This window comes from Trachypithecus francoisi, unplaced genomic scaffold, assembly GCF_009764315.1.
Source record: "Trachypithecus francoisi isolate TF-2019V2 unplaced genomic scaffold, Tfra_2.0 Lachesis_group11, whole genome shotgun sequence".
NCBI classification, from domain to species: domain Eukaryota; kingdom Metazoa; phylum Chordata; class Mammalia; order Primates; family Cercopithecidae; genus Trachypithecus; species Trachypithecus francoisi.
The window spans coordinates 107,717,948-107,737,575 of NW_022681456.1; the positions used below are offsets into that span (position 1 = coordinate 107,717,948).

Sequence of the window (19,628 nt, forward strand, 5' to 3'; positions counted from 1 at the left end):
ATAGGTACTAACATTAACAACTGCCCATCAAAGTCCTTTTGGTAGAGGGCAAGTGGATGGAAAGAATTCATGTTGTCAGTCTATGTTCTCTTTTCATCCCATAAAATGTCTATATAAAATTAGAATTGCCATAATTTTGATGACAAAGGAAAATTATTTCTAATTAAGAAAGCAGTCTATAGATTTAGTAAGGTACCCATGGTATTACATAATTCATCTTTATTTAAATATTGTCATTATGTGTAGGCAGGTTACAGTGCTTTGTGCTGGAAAGTATAAAGTAAATTTAGCAAAGTAGTAAAATTAGCCATACTTTGCTCAGATTTTTGCAAGTAATGTGCTATTCCTTATTATTGGATATATTTACAATGGTAGATTGTATAATATTTCTTCTTGACTAGAAGATTTAAAAACTCATGATTACATAAATGACACTATGTTCAATGGATTGTCCAATTACAAAAATATTTCACATTTTCAGCTCAAGAAACATCTACCATGGCCTTTTTGGTAATTTCACACATGTTTTATTTTCAGTGACAAGTGTTCTAGTGAGTGGCAAACTGCTAGTGTGTCCTTAGCTATGGTATAGTTAGACAAGCATCTTAGTGCTGTGTTCCATCAGACACTGTGAGACTGCATCCATTATTACTCAAAGAGCATGATTTTTCACATCCTAAAGAATGGAACTAGACATTAACTTGGCCCTAATATAGTTGAATTGAGGGAGCTGTATTGAAATGTTATCTTTGTTTTTGTTTGTGGGAATGCTACACTAAGGGCTTCTTACCGCTAATGTAACATTTTTCATTACTGACTCAGTATACTCTGCATGCTACAAACAAATAAATATCCAATCACTAGCCATTCACACCAATCTAGCACCTGCTAGCTAAAGAATAGAAATTACTCACTGGGAAATTTGAACAAAGGAAATATAAGCAGGATAATCACATTTACCTTCTGCAACAAAATAAGAATAATGCACAGAGTTTAAGGATGCAGCTATTGATTTGAATTTTTAATAAAAAGCTTTTGTTTTGCTTTAGGTTTGTTGGGTTTTTTCCACATATACAGATCATGTCTTCAGCTAAAGCTCTGTATTTCATGTATTGCTATATGTTCCGGTTATGTTACTTTATATTCCTGGTAACTGAAGTAGCAAAAAGTTTAAATGTGTTTAACGGCACACAGTCTCTCACACTTGAACTTATTTTCTAATTATTTCTGATTTTCTCATAAGCTTACATTCATTTCATATGAGTAATCAAGATTTGGTTTTTATCTTAAAGAACATGTAAAAGCAGTTCTTAGGTTATTTCATTAAGGACACATAAGTTTTTTTATTTCTCTCCATCTAATGAAACACACAAAACCTAACTGTGGGCGTCATCAAGGCTGAAACTAGGATCTGAGGAGCAGAATGGAAAGGGTGGAGGGAAATTGAATCAATTATTTTCCATAGTTCAAGGCACTACTTTGAGGAAAAGTCATGAATCCTGAATGAAAATGGAATAAAGCCTAAGATCCACTGTATAATATGAATGTTTTAATAAGCTAGTAACTACAAGAAGAAATTAAAGCTAAAACAAAAGTAAGCTTTTATAATAGTGAATATCTTTTTAAATAATCACTTCAGTTAAGAAATAATGAGCATTTATTATGTTTGAGGCATTAAGCTAGGTATTGTGGATGCCAATATGAGTTAGCTATGCCTTTACTCTTCAGGCAGCTTAGCCATGGAGACAGACACAGATAATGTCAACCTAATGGGAGAGTTGTATGGAGGACAGACAGGAGAGGGCAACACTGTTGAACACAGTAGGAACACTGTTAACTTAGGTATTTCTGCAGTGCCATAATTCAAGGCATTACATAGTTCATTATACTACATATTTCAGAGGTTTATTGTCTGACTTCCTCCATGTCTTCAAATGTCACTGTGTCATGGATTCCACATTGAAACCTGCAGCCTCTGCCCCAGCATTCCTTTTCCTCTGCCCTAGCTTCACTTACTTCACAGCACTTGCCTTATTCGTTGCAATGTCCCTAGAGACTAGAACAATACCTGGCACCAAGTGAACACTCAATGAATGAATGTATTTTGCTTGAAGAGTTTGGATAGTCTTCATAAAGACAGCGACACTTAACGCCGGGTTTTGAGGAAAAAGTTGTTCTTGAGTATAAAGTGTAGCTTTTTTAGGGGTTCATGGATAAAAAATATTCAGTTATTCATTTGCTTTTTTTTTATTTGTATATATTTAGGGTATACAACATGATATTTTGATGTACATATACATAGTGAAATGATTATTGCAGTCAAGTAAATTAACATGTCCATCACCTCACATAATTACTTTTTTTTTGGTGGTAAGAGCACCTAGAATCTACTCTTTAAGCAAATTTTCAGTATATAATTTTATTAATTATGGCTCTCATGCTGTACATTAGATCTCTAGATTTGTTCATCCTATATGACTGCAATTTAGTCCCCTTTGACCTACATCTCCCCATTTTCACCATCCCTGCATTAATGGCTGTGCTAATTTACATTCCTGCCAACAACATACAGATTCCCTTTTCTCTACACTCTTGCCAACGTTTATCTCCTGTCTTTTTGATAATAGCCATCCTAATAGATATGAAGTGGTATTTCATTGTGGCTTTGATTTGCATTTCCCAGATGATTGATAGGTATTACCATACCTATTGGCCATTTTTATGTTTTCTTTGGGAAAAGGTCTGTTCAGGTCCTTTGTTGAATTTTTTAGTTGGGTTCCTTATATGGTTTGGACATTAACCCCATAGTTCACAAGTATTTTCTCCCAATACATAGGCTTTCTTTTCATTTTGTTGATTATTTCCTTTGCTGTGCAGAACTTTTTAGTTTGAAGTAGTCCACTTGTTTATTTTTGCTTTTGCTGCCTGAGGTTTTGGTGTGATATTTAAAAAATCATTGCCAAGGCCAGTCTCAAGAAGCTTTTTTCTGTGTTTTTTCCTCTAAGAGTTTTATTGTTTCAGGTCTTACATTTAAGTATTTAATCCATTTTCAGTTGACTTTCTCTGTGTGTGGTGTATGGCTTAGGGTCACATTGCAATCTTTTGCATGTAGTTACCCCGCTTTCCCAGCACCTTTTATTGAAGAGACTATCCTTTCCACATTATGTGATCTCGGTGCCTTTGTTGAAAGTTAGTTGACCTTGTAAGCTTGGGGTTATTTCTGGGCTAAGTCAGGTGAAGTTTTCAGCTACACTGTGCCGTCTGCACTCTGAGAACGGATAGAAGAATAAAATGTCTCTTGGCCAGAAAGAATTGTAGGTCTTTTGAGGAAGAGTAAACCAACACAGGCAAGATATTACAAATGTTGAAGTTGTGATAATCGAAAGTTCATTGCACAGAATACATAGTGGTGTGGGAGATATCAGCAAGAAACGAGTCAACGTCAAGGTCAATGTGAGTATCAGATACATTTACTTTCTTCAGTAAATGTGAGTATCAGATACTTTTTATGAAAATTAGCCGGTCGGAGTGAAACGTTAATGTTTTATGATCAATCTTTCTTTGTCTTTGTCTTGAATCAAATGAAATTAGAGGTGATACAACTTCAATATGACTGTTGGGAAGTGAGAGGCAGGGATTGCAATTTTAGCAATGTTTTTATGTGCTTATATTCCTCAGTGAGATGTTCTTTAGTCTTCCTAGTAGATTAATTGGAAGATAAATTGACTCCTTTATTTTTAATTTTTCCTAAAGACCATTGCATTGAGTTGGAAAAACTGACAAATTGACTTTCTTTTATATGAAATGAAAAATCAGACTATTAGGGGTCATTGAAGATCCCATGTCTCTTCTTGCTAATGGTGGAAAGTTAGCTTTGTTATCCTGGTTACTCCAGTTTGGGTAATTATATTGTGCCTACCTAAACCCCTCTTGTAATCTTGTAATGATTTCAAGAGACTTTGAAGTGAATGTGAGTATCAGATACTTTTTATGAAAATTAGCCGGTTGGAGTGAAATGTAAACATTTTATGATCAATCTTTCTTCAGTCAGATATCAAAAAATAAATTTCTGTTTTCTACCAAAATAGGCAAAGCCGACTAACAATTTAAGATCTTCAGGATAGGGTGTATTAAGAAATTAACACCAAATGGCAGTTACTATGTTAAATATCCTTTTATTTTATGCCAGGTACTGTGACGTTCTATTGCATCTCTTTTTCTGCTCCATTTTCAGATTGTTAAAGTATTATATAGTAGTATATATATTATATAGTAGTATATATAGAGCAATTTTGAAAAATATTTTGTGCAGAAAACAAAAAGCAAAATAAGGCACAATATAAAGACGAAAATTAAAATCAGCCAAAATGCCACCCTTGGTATAAAAATCTCTTAAGACATAATAGAATTTTAGCTTTTAAAAATTATTCCTTTTTGGCCGGGTGTGGTGGCTTATGCCTGTAATCCCAGCACTTTGGGAGGCCGAGGCAGGTGGATCATCTGAGGTAAAGAGTTCGAAATCAGCCTGGCCAACATGGTGAAACCCCGTCTCTACTAAAAATACAAAACTTAGCCAGAAGTGGTGGCATGTGCCTGTAATCCCAGCTACTCTGGAGGCTGAGACAGGAGAATTGCTTGAACCTGGGAGGTGGAGGTTGCAGAGATCCGAGATTGTGCCAATGCACTCCAGCCTGGGTGACAATAGCGAAACTCCCTCTCTTTTTTTTTTTTTTTTTTTTTTTGAGACGGAGTCTCGCTCTGTCGCCCAGGCTGGAGTGCAGTGGCCGGATCTCAGCTCACTGCACGCTCCGCCTCCCGGGTTCACGCCATTCTCCTGCCTCAGCCTCCCAAGTAGCTGGGACTACAGGCGCCCGCCACCTCGCCCGGCTAGTTTTTTGTATATTTTAGTAGAGACGGGGTTTCACCGTGTTAGCCAGGATGGTCTCGATCTCCTGACCTCGTGATCCGCCCGTCTCGGCCTCCCAAAGTGCTGGGATTACAGGCTTGAGCCACCGCGCCCGGCTCCCTCTCAAAAAAAAAAAAAAAAAAAAAAAGTATTCCTTTTTATGGTGAGAAAATATTTGGGAATTAATTTTGTTAGTGTTTCTGTACTCTATATCTGAATCAGGATTTTTATATCAGGAAATTACTGTATTTTGATTTATACTTTGCTAAGAATAATCAAAGAATTTGTGGCTATGTGATCATGTGTAAGTCCCCAAAACTGTTTGTTTTCCTATCAGTTTTCCTCATTGATAAAATTGGAAATAACACCTGGCCTACTGATTTCTAGGAGGCTGGATAAAGTATGCATGAACTAGTGTTTGTGACAGCGCTTTATAAAAATGCAAAACATTTTTCCAAAACATGCCTATCTCAAAGTACACTCAATCTTGCTTCAGGTATTAGTGAAGTTACATATTTTTGTAAGTTTTTTTTTTTTTTTTTTTTTTTACTAGCTTTGGCTAGTTTTTTAAATTGAGATATAATTCACATGCCATAAAACTTACTCTTTTAAAGTATATAATTCAGTGCTTTTTGATATATTCACAATGGTTTACAACCATCACCAGAACATTTTCATCACTCCCAAAAGAAACCTTGTACCCATTACCTGTGTCCCCAGCTCATCCCTCCCCACATTTGTTAATTTTTGAGATTTTTTTACTTACATGGAGCTGAAATTCAACATAAGAATACTGACATTTATATTAATTTTATATTACATGGGGAAAAAAATCACTGATAATCTAATATAAACCATTGGGTAAAACATCACAAATTAGAAATTAATAGTGAATTTTATTGTTTTCTAATCATGGATACCTAAGAAATATAACTGAAAACTATATTATATTTCATGTTGATCACTATATTTTATGTTCTCATTCATTTTCTTGTAAATGACAATTAATGTAGTAATGCATGATATAAAATAAGATTGTATTAATAGTATTTGCAAAGCTTTATTCTGTTCACGTTAACAGACAAGCATAATCAAATGAACCATGCTGTATTGTGGTCAAGAACCACAATAAGTAATACAAATAGTCACACACGCTTTAGGAAACAAGTAGAATTGTATAACAAAGATTTTGATTTGATCAAGCAACAGCTGTGTAAAAATAATACTTTAAGAAATAGCTATATATTAGAATAATAACCCAATTTTAAATAATGAATTATCTAATATATTTTGTTTTTTTTCTTTTTTCTTTTTTTTTTTTTTTTGAGGCGGAGTCTCGCTCTGTTGCCCGGACTGGAGTGCAGTGGCCGGATCTCAGCTTACTGCAAGCTCCGCCTCCCGGGTTTACGCCATTCTCCTGCCTCAGCCTCCCGAGTAGCTGGGACTACAGGCGCCCGCCATCTCGCCCGGCTAGTTTTTTGTATTTTTAGTAGAGACAGGGTTTCACCGTGTTAGCCAGGAAGGTCTCGATCTCCTGACCTCGCGATCCGCCCGTCTCAGCCTCCCAAAGTGCTGGGATTACAGGCTTGAGCCACCGCGCCCGGCCTCTAATATATTTTAATAATTACCGTTTGAATTCATTTATTCAGCTCAAAATGATTTTTGGAAAATGAAATAGCTGTGTTTCTCCCATATCTTTTCACCATTTTCTTATTTTACACCATGTTTTTGCAACCCTTACGTTTCTATGATTAGCAACTTTTAATATGGAGATTATACCTGAAGTCAACAAATATATTTTGTTTAAGCATGTATTGCATTTATAATACATGTCATCATTTTTTGAATTTTGATGTGAATTTAATGTATATTAGTAAGAACTAATGTTTTGTAAGAACAAAGCTTCAGGTTTGAAAATAAAGTTTACTATTAGACAACAAGAATTTTTAAGACAAACGTGCATAGCATTAAGAATGAAATTTTATTGTGTTAAAGTAACAGAGGTCTTAATTCTATATCCTTTGAAAGTGGTTGTATCCTAGTAACACTGCCAACAATAAACACATCATGCAAAAGTAAAAATGCAGTAGTGAAATGAGGCATTGAAAGAAGGAGTCAGTGACCATATAATATTTCAGTTTCTATTATATCTGGTAGCAATCTGGTTAAAAAGAAATGACAGTTGCCCTGAAGGAAATAAAGTAGAGGTATTATTGTAGTAGTAGTTTGGAAAGAAAATTGCACTGTGTCTTGACTGGATTATTTCTCTATCCTTGCAAACTATCTTCACCTCTCTGTGGTGCTGCTTCTTGCCTTCTTTATACAAATTGAGTTTGTATCATATAAACTCATAGGGCCCAGGGGCCCTTTGGTGACAGAAGGGAGGAGGAAGAGGGGAATTAGAAAAAGAAAATGTGACAGGCAGTTTTGAAAAGAAAAGCAATTTTCCTTGTGGGTCTATTCCTAAATAGGAGTTCTTCAATGCAATATTTTGCTTCTGCAGAGCAGTCAGTCAGAATCAAGTGCATGCTTGTGCTGTTTTGTGGGGCTTGGCACTGACAGGTTTCATTTAGGAGGGGTAGGAATACAGGGGGATTGGATGTGGGGAAGTTAGTATTTTGGCTATATCAGCCCTGGAGGCAGAGTTAGCACTTGCTATGGGACAAAAGTATTTGTAGTCATCAGATAACTTTGCAGTCAGCTTCAATAGCATCACTCCTTTTTTTTTTGTTGTTTTTTACTTTTTTTTCCACTTTGGCAGCCAAGCTCTTAGTAGAACCATCTGTCTTTCTATTAGTATTTTTGAGGCCTGTTTTGAAGCCACTTTGCTTGGCAAAGTCACTTTCATCCTTGGAAACGATTTTTAAAAAAAGTTCTGTGGCTTTTTGCCGAAGAAGAGTACTATGTAAAAAATCCACATGGCTGTTCATTTTTGTTCTAAAAGAATATGGCTACTTTGTCTTTGTCTTGAATCAAATGAAATTAGAGGTGATACAACTTCAATATGACTGTTGGGAAGTGAGAGGCAGGGATTGCAATTTTAGCAATGTTTTTATGTGCCTGTATTCCTCAATGAGATCTTCTTTAGTCTTCCTAGTAGATTAATTGGAAGATAAATTGACTCCTTTATTTTTAATTTTTCCTAAAGACCATTGCATTGAGTTGGAAAAACTGACAAATTGACTTTCTTTTATATGAAATGAAAAATCAGACTATTAGGGGTCATTGAAGATCCCATGTCTCTTCTTGCTAATGGTGGAAAGTTAGCTTTGTTACCCTGGTTACTCCAGTTTGGGTAATTGTATTCTGCCTACCTAAACCCCTCTTGTAATCTCATTTGGATATTATATTCTTCATTTGCTCAGAAACTGCTGTGTATTGTTGCTGTGTGCTTCTAAACAGCTGCTATGCTCCCCACTGAAGGTGACTGAATTTCAGTTGTAGGTGAACTGATCCCTAACGATGGTGTGTATTTGAACACTATAGCACTCATCGGACTAAACTCTTGAGGAACATTTGAAAAAGTTTTAGATATTACAGTTTATTTGTAATTGTGCTGACATAAACCATAGAGCTGCCTTTCATTTTAACATTTGTGTGTGTAATGTAAACAAATATCCTACCATAAGTTTGTGCTGTTTGAGCTTTCATACAAACTCACATAAGACCTGTTCCTTAAGATCATGGAGTTCTTCCAGTTCTTTGATTCCTGTATTTTTCCCAGTCTGGTGATGCCTTCCAGGCCTCACACCCTGTTTTTAAACCCAAAGCCTATTGTTGATCAAAAGCAATTTTTATTTCCTCAAAACCTGCCTTTGCTAAAGTCCTCCAGTCCACTTCCCTTCCCTTGAATGCTGGAGTTCATCTTCTCTGATCCTCAATCACGGTTACTAGGCACGTTTTGAGGAAAATCACAGAAAACGGAGACCAATTCATGTGGTCTCACCTAAGGTCTTGACATCCTCTGTCACTCTTTAATTTCTGTGGTTTGCTTTCTCTTTCATTTCTCACAATGATCATCGAGAACTTCCTGGAACCTTGTTCCAGTTTTCTTCCTCACTCCCAATCTCTCTAATTTTCTGCATATGACCTTGTCTTATCATTGAGAAAATTTCTTCTGCCAGGCCTGATTTTCCTTACCTTCCTCTTTCTCTATCCATGAAGCACATCTGCCTTCATCCATTATATAGCTCCATTCCTCAGGGCCCAGAGGATGAGATGCTACTCTCATTCTAAACTAATCCCTCCACCTCTGCCATGTCTTCTAGCCTCCTCTGGAATTTTGGTTAGTTTCTCTCTTTCCTACATTTAAAACTCTCCATTTTTATTCACCCCTTTCAGCCAATAAATGTGCTCAGTACCCTGCTACCTGAAAAAAAAAAGTCTTTGCTTCACTTTACATCTTTCTATAGCTACTATCAATGTCTCTCCTCACCTCTCATCAACTGTCTGTGAATAGTCTTCATTTGCTTTCTCCTTTTCATTGCCTGTCATTCAGTGCTCAACCTTTTACAATATGATTTCTACCCTCTATTCTAATGGAAGTGGTATTATTATAAATTCATCTTCTGATCATTCCCAGAGATGTTATTTTTGTCTCTCAAATACTTTCTGCTTTTTGTTTTGTTTTGTTTTTCACAGTTTACTCCCTCAATCTTGAAATTCCTTTGGCTTTGTTTTGTTTTGTTTTGTTTTGTTTTGTTTTTGAGACGGAGTCTCGCTCTGTCGCCCAGGCTGGAGTGCAGTGGCTCACTGCAAGCTCCGCCTCCCGGGTTTACGCCATTCTCCTGCCTCAGCCTCCCGAGTAGCTGGGACTACAGGCTCCCGCCGCTTTGCCCGGCTAGTTTTTTGTATTTTTTTAGTAGAGACGAGGTTTCACCGTGTTAGCCAGGATGGTCTCCATCTCCTGACCTCGTGATCCGCCCGTCTCGGCCTCCCAAAGCCCTTGGCTTTTGTTATACCATAGTCTTCATGATTTTTAAAATTTTTGCCTAACTAGTGTTATCTGCCAATAGGCTCCTTTTCTCCACCTTTTGTTGAACTGTTGTTGGAACCCAGATGATGTTAAGCTGTTCCCCTTTTTCCTTCAGATCTTTTCTAGGTTGTCTAGTTTATTCTCATTTACTTATGACTCCCCACACTGTGGCCTCTGAAGATCTCCTCCCTCAGCTTCAGACTGGAGTGTCCATCCGCTGGAAAAATAACTCCAATGCAACATCATTCAGCCACCTCAGCCACATCATATCCAAACCCATAGCCATCATTTTTGCATGAAAATTATCACTACTACTCTGAGTTTTTAGTTGTTCGATGCCACTCTAAGTAGAGTGACATCAAGTAAACATTATCTTTGATTTTGTCATTTTTTCATCTATGAGTACTGCCATTTTTTTTCCTTAAATATTTCTTTTTCTTTTTCTCCTCATCCATCACTGTTCTACTGATCAAGCCCTCATAATCTGTTCCCTTTTATTAACTTCCCACTTGGTCTCTACGGGCCTCTCCAATCTCTTTTCCATATCCACCAGAGTATTCTACTGACACTAATTTAATCCCTCCATAATTCCCCAGAGCCTACAGGGGAAATTTGTAGTTTCTTACCCTAATGCATATACTGATTCAGGCAGACCTCTCACCACTGTTTTCTTTATATTTTTTGCCATTCCTAACTGCTGGTAGTGTATCCCTCACATGATGCTTTTTTCTTGTCCCTGTTCCTTTTCTTGTGTCTCTGTCTCTGCTCCTTACCTATTCAGGCCCTATACCTGCCGCACCTGCTTTCACAGGGCCTTTGGTGACTTGTCCTGGCTGTGTTAGGAGCCTCTCTTCTGTACTGCCATAGTATCCTATACAAGTCTGTATTATTGGGTTAACAGGAGTGCATTATAACTATCTGTCTATTTGCCGCACCAGATTCACAGCTCCTAGAGAGTATCCACGTATGTGAATTCATCTTTTAATCCCTAGTTACCACCAACTGCATATTCCACTTAGCAAATGTTGGTTGAATAAATAAATAAATAGGGACGTAATGAAATTCAGATTAAATAATCTTAAGAATCTACTTAATATGTTAATTTCTTGAAGCCATTGAATGTTTCAACAATAGAATATTTACATAAAATATAAAATATTTAACTATGAGTAATTGATAGGCATTTACTTGTTATTCATAAATGGGATAATATAATTGATTTGTATTGGATTCATAACATTTTAGAGACTATGTAGTATCTTGAGGTAGACACAAAAAGCATTAAGACAGGATTTTTAAAAAGTTTTCAAAATACAGGAAGTAGCCTCTTATGTGTATTATGAATTATTTAACCTGCGAATAACATGCCCCCATCTTTTAAAATTTACGACAAAAGTATTTTGTTGAAACTTAATTATAAATGTCACACATTTTCAACTTTAATTAGTGGTTTAAAGGAAATTTCATACATTCGGTAAGAAAAAAGAAATTAACAGTGATTAGGATTTGGAAATATTCAAAACTAGAAAATATATAGAATGAATTACTAACCCTATACCAAGTTAGTTTTAGAATCTACCCAAAAAACATATTGTTTTGATATTGTGTGTCCTTTTCTCCCAAATGTTGGCTAAATTTCCGCAGCAGTGCAACGAAAATCCATCAAGATATAGGAATAATACAGTCACTGCTCATTATTTATATGTGTTCTGGTCTATAAAGTTGCTGTGAACGATGAATTAGTGAATGCTGAACAATTGCTCCTAAAGGAAGTATAGATAGGTTCTTGGGAGCTTCTGGTCACAACCTTTGCGTCAGCTAATCAATACATAACTTTGTGTGTGTTGTTGTTTAAAAATACCTTTTTTAATATTTATTATTGATTCATTAACATTGAATTCACAGCCAACAGCAGGATAACTCATGCATGAGCAAAGCTTATCTAATACATAGTCTACTCCGTAAGTCACACCACAGCCCTCTTGCCTCATAAACACTAGACAGCACTTAAGCATTATTCTTGGGAGCTTTTTAAACAAAAAATTATCAGCAAAATTGTTACCTGCTTTGTGCACGTCTGCAAATGACCAGGAAAGTGGCATTATTAAAATTGGGTGTGAGTAAATTTCAGCCAATAGGCAAATTTGCAAATATAGAATCCACAAATCATCAGGATTAACGATATTTTGATATGTGTTTTTAGTCGCTCACATAGATTAGCTACACATTTTGGATTACATTTATTTTACTGTTTACTGTATTCTTATTATTTACTGTACAGTTCTCTACAGTCTGTTCTATGATAGTCTAATAAAAACCCATCACTGGGACTGGGAAATTAGGTTTATTTTTCATTTAGTTCCTTTATTTCCACCTTGTAGTTCCTCTATCTCCTACTTCCCCTCACTAGATTGAGTCAGGAGACGCAGTTCCAGTTTAAGTTTGGTTTCAGCTAAATATGCTATCTTGAACAATTTATTTGGCCAAGCTAGGTCTTAATTCCTCATCAGCATGATGATTATGTTGCTGATAATCTCTAGGGTCTTTCTCAGCTTTAAATTTCGATGTCACTCTTTACAAGTGGATCTTGAAAAATTTAGACACTAAAACAAATTATAATACTAAAACAAATTGCATTTTAATAATTTAATCTATAAAAGACCAAAGTTTAGAATGCACAGATTTCATAAAAGCTCCAGAATTCATTGCAATTTATTCCTTAAAATACTAAAAATTTTATCTGAAAGAATATTGTAAACTATTAAGGTATAAATTATCTAGATAAAAAACACCATAACAAGAATGCTTTATATACAAATAATAACCAATTAACAATATAACCAATAAAACTTTCCCTATATAATACTTTGTAATTTGGTGTCATTGCTGAAAACAGATCTACCATTCACACATTGCTCTTCTCTCTCCCTCTGTATGCCACCCCCACCACCACACACACATTGCCTTCTCTTTCACCCTTCTTCTCCTCCCCTTCTCCCTCTCTCAGTACTTGCTGCCCCCCACACTCACCAACCAAAATCTCAGAAATAGCTCAGAGGTTTACTGTGGAAGATTAAATAAAGGAGAAATTGAAGGTGGGCTTTTAAAGTGAGAAATGATGAGAACTGTAAGAATTGTAAGAACCCTGGGAATGTGTGATGTGACTGGGAAAACAAGAAAACAGATCTGAAAGACAATTCAGAGGTGCTGTTAGGATTAGTGACTGAATTGATATGTAATTATCTTTGTGTGTTTGTTTCTTTTACTTTTTTCACCGCCATCATCCCTACTATAATCAAGGCTTCATAGATGTGGGATTTTGGTTTTCTTGTTCACTATTGCATCTCTACTGCCTACCTCAGTTTCTTGCACATAGTAGATATTTTATTAAATAATTTACAAATAACTGTTCACTGTGTGGGAAGACTAGTGGAGGAGAATAAATTGTCAGAAATGTAATTTTAAACATGATCCCAAATTACCATCCATATATCCATCCATCAGTAAACACTAACCAATAATCATTTTCACCAGGGAGATCTTGCTTAAATATTTATTCAAGTAAAACTATTTTAGTTAATGACAAATCTCTAATAATGTGACAAGGCTGCAGAAATGGTTACATTAGGTTATATTTCTAAAAATTCCTATTCAGTTCAAAGAAGATAGTGATTCTATTGTGCTGGATTATTTATTAACCAATGTAGCCCCATACTCTGAGAGTGGGACCAGCAAATTAGAGTGTATTCCAAAGATGACAACCAAAACAGAGACCCTGTGGTCTGAGGAGTGGTTCAGTTGCTTCCAAAGGGATAGATACAGGCAAAAATATTGTACAGAGAATCTGTAGCAGGATTCAAGAGACTGAATTCGAGACCCAGGTCTAAGTAATTCTGTGGCAAGTCAGTTATCTTTTGGCATTACTTACCTCTTCTATTAAAAAAAAAAAAAAGATTAAAGTTTTAGCTATTCTGTAATCTTTCTTCCAGGTTGATTACTGTATTCAAGAATTTAAAAATTCAATATTATGTGTGAACTTGAGAATTTGTCCTCAAATAATGAAGAGCTATTTACATATAAAATGATACAGGTTTAGTTTTGTTTTAGACAGTAGAATTAGTCCCAACAAGTAGGATTTGCAGAGGGCGATTTCAGTTCATTCTGTGGGGTAATTTTTGAGCCATTTCATTAGTGCAATAAGAAAAAGGCTTATCATGCAAAGTAGTGATATTTTCATCACTGCCAAGGATATCATGTAGGGAAATTATTCATCGTGTTAGAGAGTCGACTTAGTAATACCTTTCAGCTCTAGGATTTACTAGTTCTGCTGTTTAAGGTAGTCCCAAAGCATATCCTCAAGGCCAGTATCCCAGCAAGCTTCTATGTCAGTCTTTTAAACTGAGTAAATGATTTTCTTTTATCATGAAATAAGGAGGGTGGGAAGAAGCATGGAGCATCGAAACTTCTTCTCTTTGATTCGCTCTATCACGTTCAGCAGGTTCAAGGTCAGCTGCCGCCATTAATGATTCCCGTATTCCCTCCTGATCAACGGACACTGGCTGCAGCTGCCCAGCAAGGATTCCTCCTCCCTCCAGGCTTCAGCTATAAGGCTGGATGTAGTAAGTACTGTTGATTTTTCATCTGGGAGTGGGTGGAGGGCAAAGCTTTAAATTAGGCAATTTAATATTACTGCCACACCAAGAAATGAGATCACCTATATAGCATTTTTATTTTAAAGAGGAAACACACAGAATGTATGGAGAAGTGTGTTAGTATTTAAAAGGGCTTAGATTAAGTCTGTGCTTCTGAAGCCAATATTCTGTATAACTCAATTTCGTGACTTCTATTTACAGTGTATTGTTAATGTATGAATGTAATTTGTGGATTCATTTAATTTTTTGCACAGATGACATAGGAATATGCTTTTTACCACTTTTTTAACAGTGAGATAAACCCAAATTTCCTAATGTGAATGAATTGGCCTTCTGTTATTTGTCTCCTCCAAATATTTACAGCCTAAATTCTCACCAGTCTTTTGAGTTCTTAGACCGAACCATTCTTTTTCTTGACTCTGGACTCGTGTCATCAGTATTCACTCTCCTTCATATTGTGAAGTGCTTCTAGCTCAGATTAGGGAGCACTTGTCTGACTTGATCTAAGTTACGTCCCTCTCTCCTGCTTCCTTTGGATTCTGTATATTTTCTTTTTCACTTTAATTGTAAACTTTCTGAAGGCAGTTGCTGATTCTGTCTTACTCATTGTTATATCTCAACTTTTAGTACAACATTCAACATTTTTGAATGAATTAATGAATGAATACATAAGCAATATAGAGGACTTTTTTGAGCTAAGTGATATACTGGAATAACTGTTTATATTGCTTATTAACTTTAGATGCCTGTGATGTCATGCCTTTTTCTCTTTCTTACCCAAATATAAATTGCACATTGTTAGTCTTAGGAAAAAATACATCATTTGAAAAAGTTATAGTCAAAATGCCAACTGTATTCTGTAAGATAAAAATAAGAACACATTCTAAAAAGGGGTTAGATTGCTAAGCTAGGTATCTTCCAGAACATCTTTACCGTGGTCAGAAGGAAAATAGTAAAAGCAAGTTGATTGAAATATTTTCATTGATAGAAGTGAATACCACTGAAAAAATTAGTGAAACATTATTTTAGATAATTACATAGAATATTGTTTTTAAATTGCAGTGCATTTTGGCATATATATATTTATATATAAATAAATTGTGTCATTAACATCTTGTTATGCTTTAGTATTTAATTAATTTGAGAAACTCTAACATTACTAGAAATCAGTTCTACATTTTCTATTAGGTGATGTTTTCAATTCTCACATTGGGGATTTCAACATTTATTTCTCGTCTTTAAATCTTTCTCTATATCATATAGAAGAAATGGGTTGTAATTTCTTAAATATGCAAAGCCATTTGAGATTAGAAGATTGCAACTCTGTAGTTGAGATAAAAGTGGTCTGCATTCAAGACTACAAAAATTCACATATGTGTGATGCTTTGCTCTTTGAGATTTTCATACTGCTTTTGGACATCTTTCTCTTTACTTTGGTTTCCTGTGTTTTAAAACGGAATTCTCACTCTGGACCCTTAATTTATTCATCTAGTATTACTTTTCATATCATCCTACCTTTGTAGGTTATCAATTCATCCAGACACACCAACATTTTTTTTGTAATTAAATACTATGTTCATTCTAAATATTTTAAATGCTAAGAATAATTTAAATTCTATGAATAGAATTTTCATTTTTATTGCTACACTAAGTTCTGATTTTTTTAGTTCTCATTTTTAAGTCATGAAAGATTTTTTGTTTTGTTTCTGTTTTCTTAAGGAATTACTGTTCGCATTAAACACATGCCATACATGTGTTTTTAGTAAAAAAAAAAAAAGAAAAGAAAAGAAAGACGACACTTTCTAAAATCATTAGTTGCCTTTGCACCTGTAATATATACATATAGATTAGTTATATTTTTAATAAAACAAAAAAGTATTTTAAAGCAACTGCAAAAGTAAGTCCCATTAGCAAATATTGTGCTGAAGAGAAAACCACATTTGGTATGAACAATAGCAAAACTGCAGGCCTGGAAAAGGTCAAGAACACCTCCACCTCACTCTCATTTGACAGAATTGGCATACTAAATTTGTTGAGTGTTAATGTCATATGGCATGGAGAATTTTTTCCATTTCCAAAATAGTTAGTATATTAACCATTTGATATTCATACTTTTAATGCTTACAGTTATAAATGATACCACTTCTTTTGTAACCTTGGAAATAAAATAGGAAAAAGCCTTTACAGCTGCTGGCAAGCTTGAAACTGGGATCACACCAAACTCTAGAACTAAGCAGAAGCCAGTAGCAAAAGGAAGTGCCGCCCTTGTTGACCCCCGGCATTTTGAGTCCGTTTGAATGAAGAACTGGTTGGAAGTGAAAAGTAGTCCAGACGACGTCCACCCTAGTCACATTTCAGGAAAGGAATAGAAGTAGGAGAAGAAATTGTGCTGTTTCTGCTCTTCAGTGGGACTTCCTGATTTATTCCCCTTATAGTTGTCAACCATTTATGACTTTTCCAGTTGCCAATTATTTCCATTTATTACATAGTCTTCAATCAAAGAGACTGACCAACCCATCTTGCTTTCAATTTCAAGCAAATATGAAAGATACACTATTTGTTGCTATCAAAAATCCAGATACTTTTCATCAGTCCATTTATCGAACATACATCATACATCAGTATGTTTCTGTGTAGACTAGATGTCTTCATAAAATACATAAAATAAGTTTTAAATCTCTGGAACTAAACTAGAAACTTTAAATGTACTCGACAGAAAAAAAAAAAAATACACACACAGTTTAAGGAACCTAATCATTGTAAACTGAGTTAGCATCTCCTGTTTCTGAAATAAAAGCTTTTAGTTGGACATAAAGATTTTTTTTTCTTTAAGAAATACATAATAGCTGAAATATGGTGTGGATTGGAAACCCACAAAATGTGGTTCCTGAGCCTTTCTTGAGTGCTAGAATGTATATCATTTAAGCAATATAAGAGTAAATGAGTAGCAGCACAGCCAGGCACATCAGAGAAAATTGACTAGACAGACAGAAAACAAACTCTAAAGAATATTGCTGTCCATTCTTTTCCATGAGTATGTGGATCATTTCACAAATGTTGATGTAGTATTAGCAGCATCTCGGATTCTGTTTGGGCATTTGGTATTAATGAAATTAAGCATGAAACCACTTCATGGATCCATATCTAGCTATTGCTTTCCTTACTTATTAAAATCCTAAAAATACTTGAAAACGTCTGAGGGCATAAAAATGATGTGTATTCTTGAATCAAATCCTTTCTCTCTCTCTCACTCTCTCTCACTATGTATTTTTATATATATACATTTTATATATATCATACATTTTATATATACATATATAACACATTTATATATATATATATATAAAATGTGTGTGTATAAAATAGAGAACTTGAAAATAATTACATGAAAACACTGGTTAAATCAATCAGCTTCATTCAGAGACCAGTTCATTCAGGGAAAGAAAAAAATTAGTTGAATAATCTGTATTTTGAACTTCTCAGTTCTATTAAAACTGTCAACTTAGTTATACATAAACACACCCCAGACCGTGTAAGAGATAATTTAAAATCTCAAATGTAAATTATATTTGTGCATAATTGCTCATTTTAATCAGAAAATAATTATTACAGCCCTTTAAGTTTGAACAACTACGTAACTAAAGTTTCAATTCTAAATTAGTGAAATAACTGGGATTACAAATGAATTGGCTCAAGTACACACAGGTACACAGTGGATGGTTGAAGAGTCCAAGAACACAGTCCATTTGCCCCTGCTGGAAAGTCTGAGTAGTATCCTAAACTATTTATCAAAGACTTCAACATGTGAGCTGTGAAGCTTGTGTCAGACACATATTTTTGAAATAAAATATAAATACCTTTGGTGCCTGTAGAACAGTTTTATGCTTTTGGAAAGATACTGCTTTTGCTCATCCTAGAGCAAATTCTCCTTTACAAAAAAATCAACTTTAAAGGAAAATAATTTTTGAATGTTCGTGTTGGTGTCAGCCTAACATTTTATACTTGGGAGAGACTTTTGAGATAAGGTGGTTGATGGATATAAGGTTAGTCAAAAACACTTTCTCTGACTCTCACTCCAGGCCTCTTTCTGCAGCACATGGCTTCTTTAAACCCCGTGTTCAGGATCACTTCTATTTCTTCAGAGTACATATTTTAGAGGTAGAAATTAGAGGTATCGATGATTATCTTATTACTAGAGACTGCAGTCCTGTAATTGTAACCGTTAGATGCTTTAGAAATTTTAACTGGAAGACATTTTATGTGGAAATTTTTAAAATCTGCATGAATGACAAAATCCAATAAAATAACCCATTTTCTATACAGTATAAAACCAACAATTATGAAAGAGCTGGCTTGATAGTAAAAGAGTGGCTCAAAGTATCGAACTGAATATGAAATATAGCTACAGATGGAGAATATTTACCAAGAACATTTGGACATGTGCCTAGTACCATGGTTCTCAAACTGTGTGTGAAGGTTCCCAGGGTGCTGTAGCTAATTCATAGGGAAACAGGATATTTTAAAATTTTAGAGAAAATACAGAGGCATCTATTGGACACTGTGTGAACTCTCATAGGTAAGTTGTTTGGACTTTACTAAATAAAATTGAGTGGTTGGATATTTCCTTTGTTTTTAAGAGTCCCATGAAACAATTATTGAACCATCAATGGTGCCTTAATTGTAGAAAGTTTGGAAACTTTTGTCCTACAGTATATTTGTTTTAAAAATTACTGTGATTTTTTTTTAACCTGGAAGTTATTGTCGTTCACCTGTTATACTACTGCCAACCACAGAACAGAGTATTATAATAAAATTTATTTTCCACTTAACAATGCTATGTACAGTATTATGAAGATACTCAGTTACTTGTCTATAGCAATTGATTCCTTTGTCAATATGATTTCAAGCATTCAATATTTGGTTTATTTGTTTTGATTTAATTAATGCAATCTCAAATAGGCCACTACAAATAGAGAGGTACTTTGAAGGAAAGAGCCTAGACTTGGGATGAGATTTTGCCTTATTCTGATGCTTTGATTGTCCTAATCCAAGTTACAAAGCTTCAGTTATTACATCTACACAATAATGTAATAAG

At 34.9% G+C, this 19,628-nt stretch overlaps 1 protein-coding gene across 3 annotated transcripts in view; it reads left to right on the plus strand.

Moving 5' to 3' along the window:
• Positions 1 to 19,628, plus strand: part of SOX5 (SRY-box transcription factor 5) — a 1,052,575-nt gene that overhangs the window by 901,093 nt on the left and 131,854 nt on the right. For 2 of the 3 annotated variants that reach the window (XM_033222676.1, XM_033222677.1), the window contains exon 11: positions 14,380 to 14,500. In XM_033222676.1, the coding sequence (XP_033078567.1) occupies positions 14,380 to 14,500 (121 nt within the window). Of the gene's footprint in view, positions 1 to 14,376; positions 14,501 to 19,628 lie in introns of all 3 variants that reach the window. The other variant, XM_033222675.1, reaches the window with a different exon arrangement.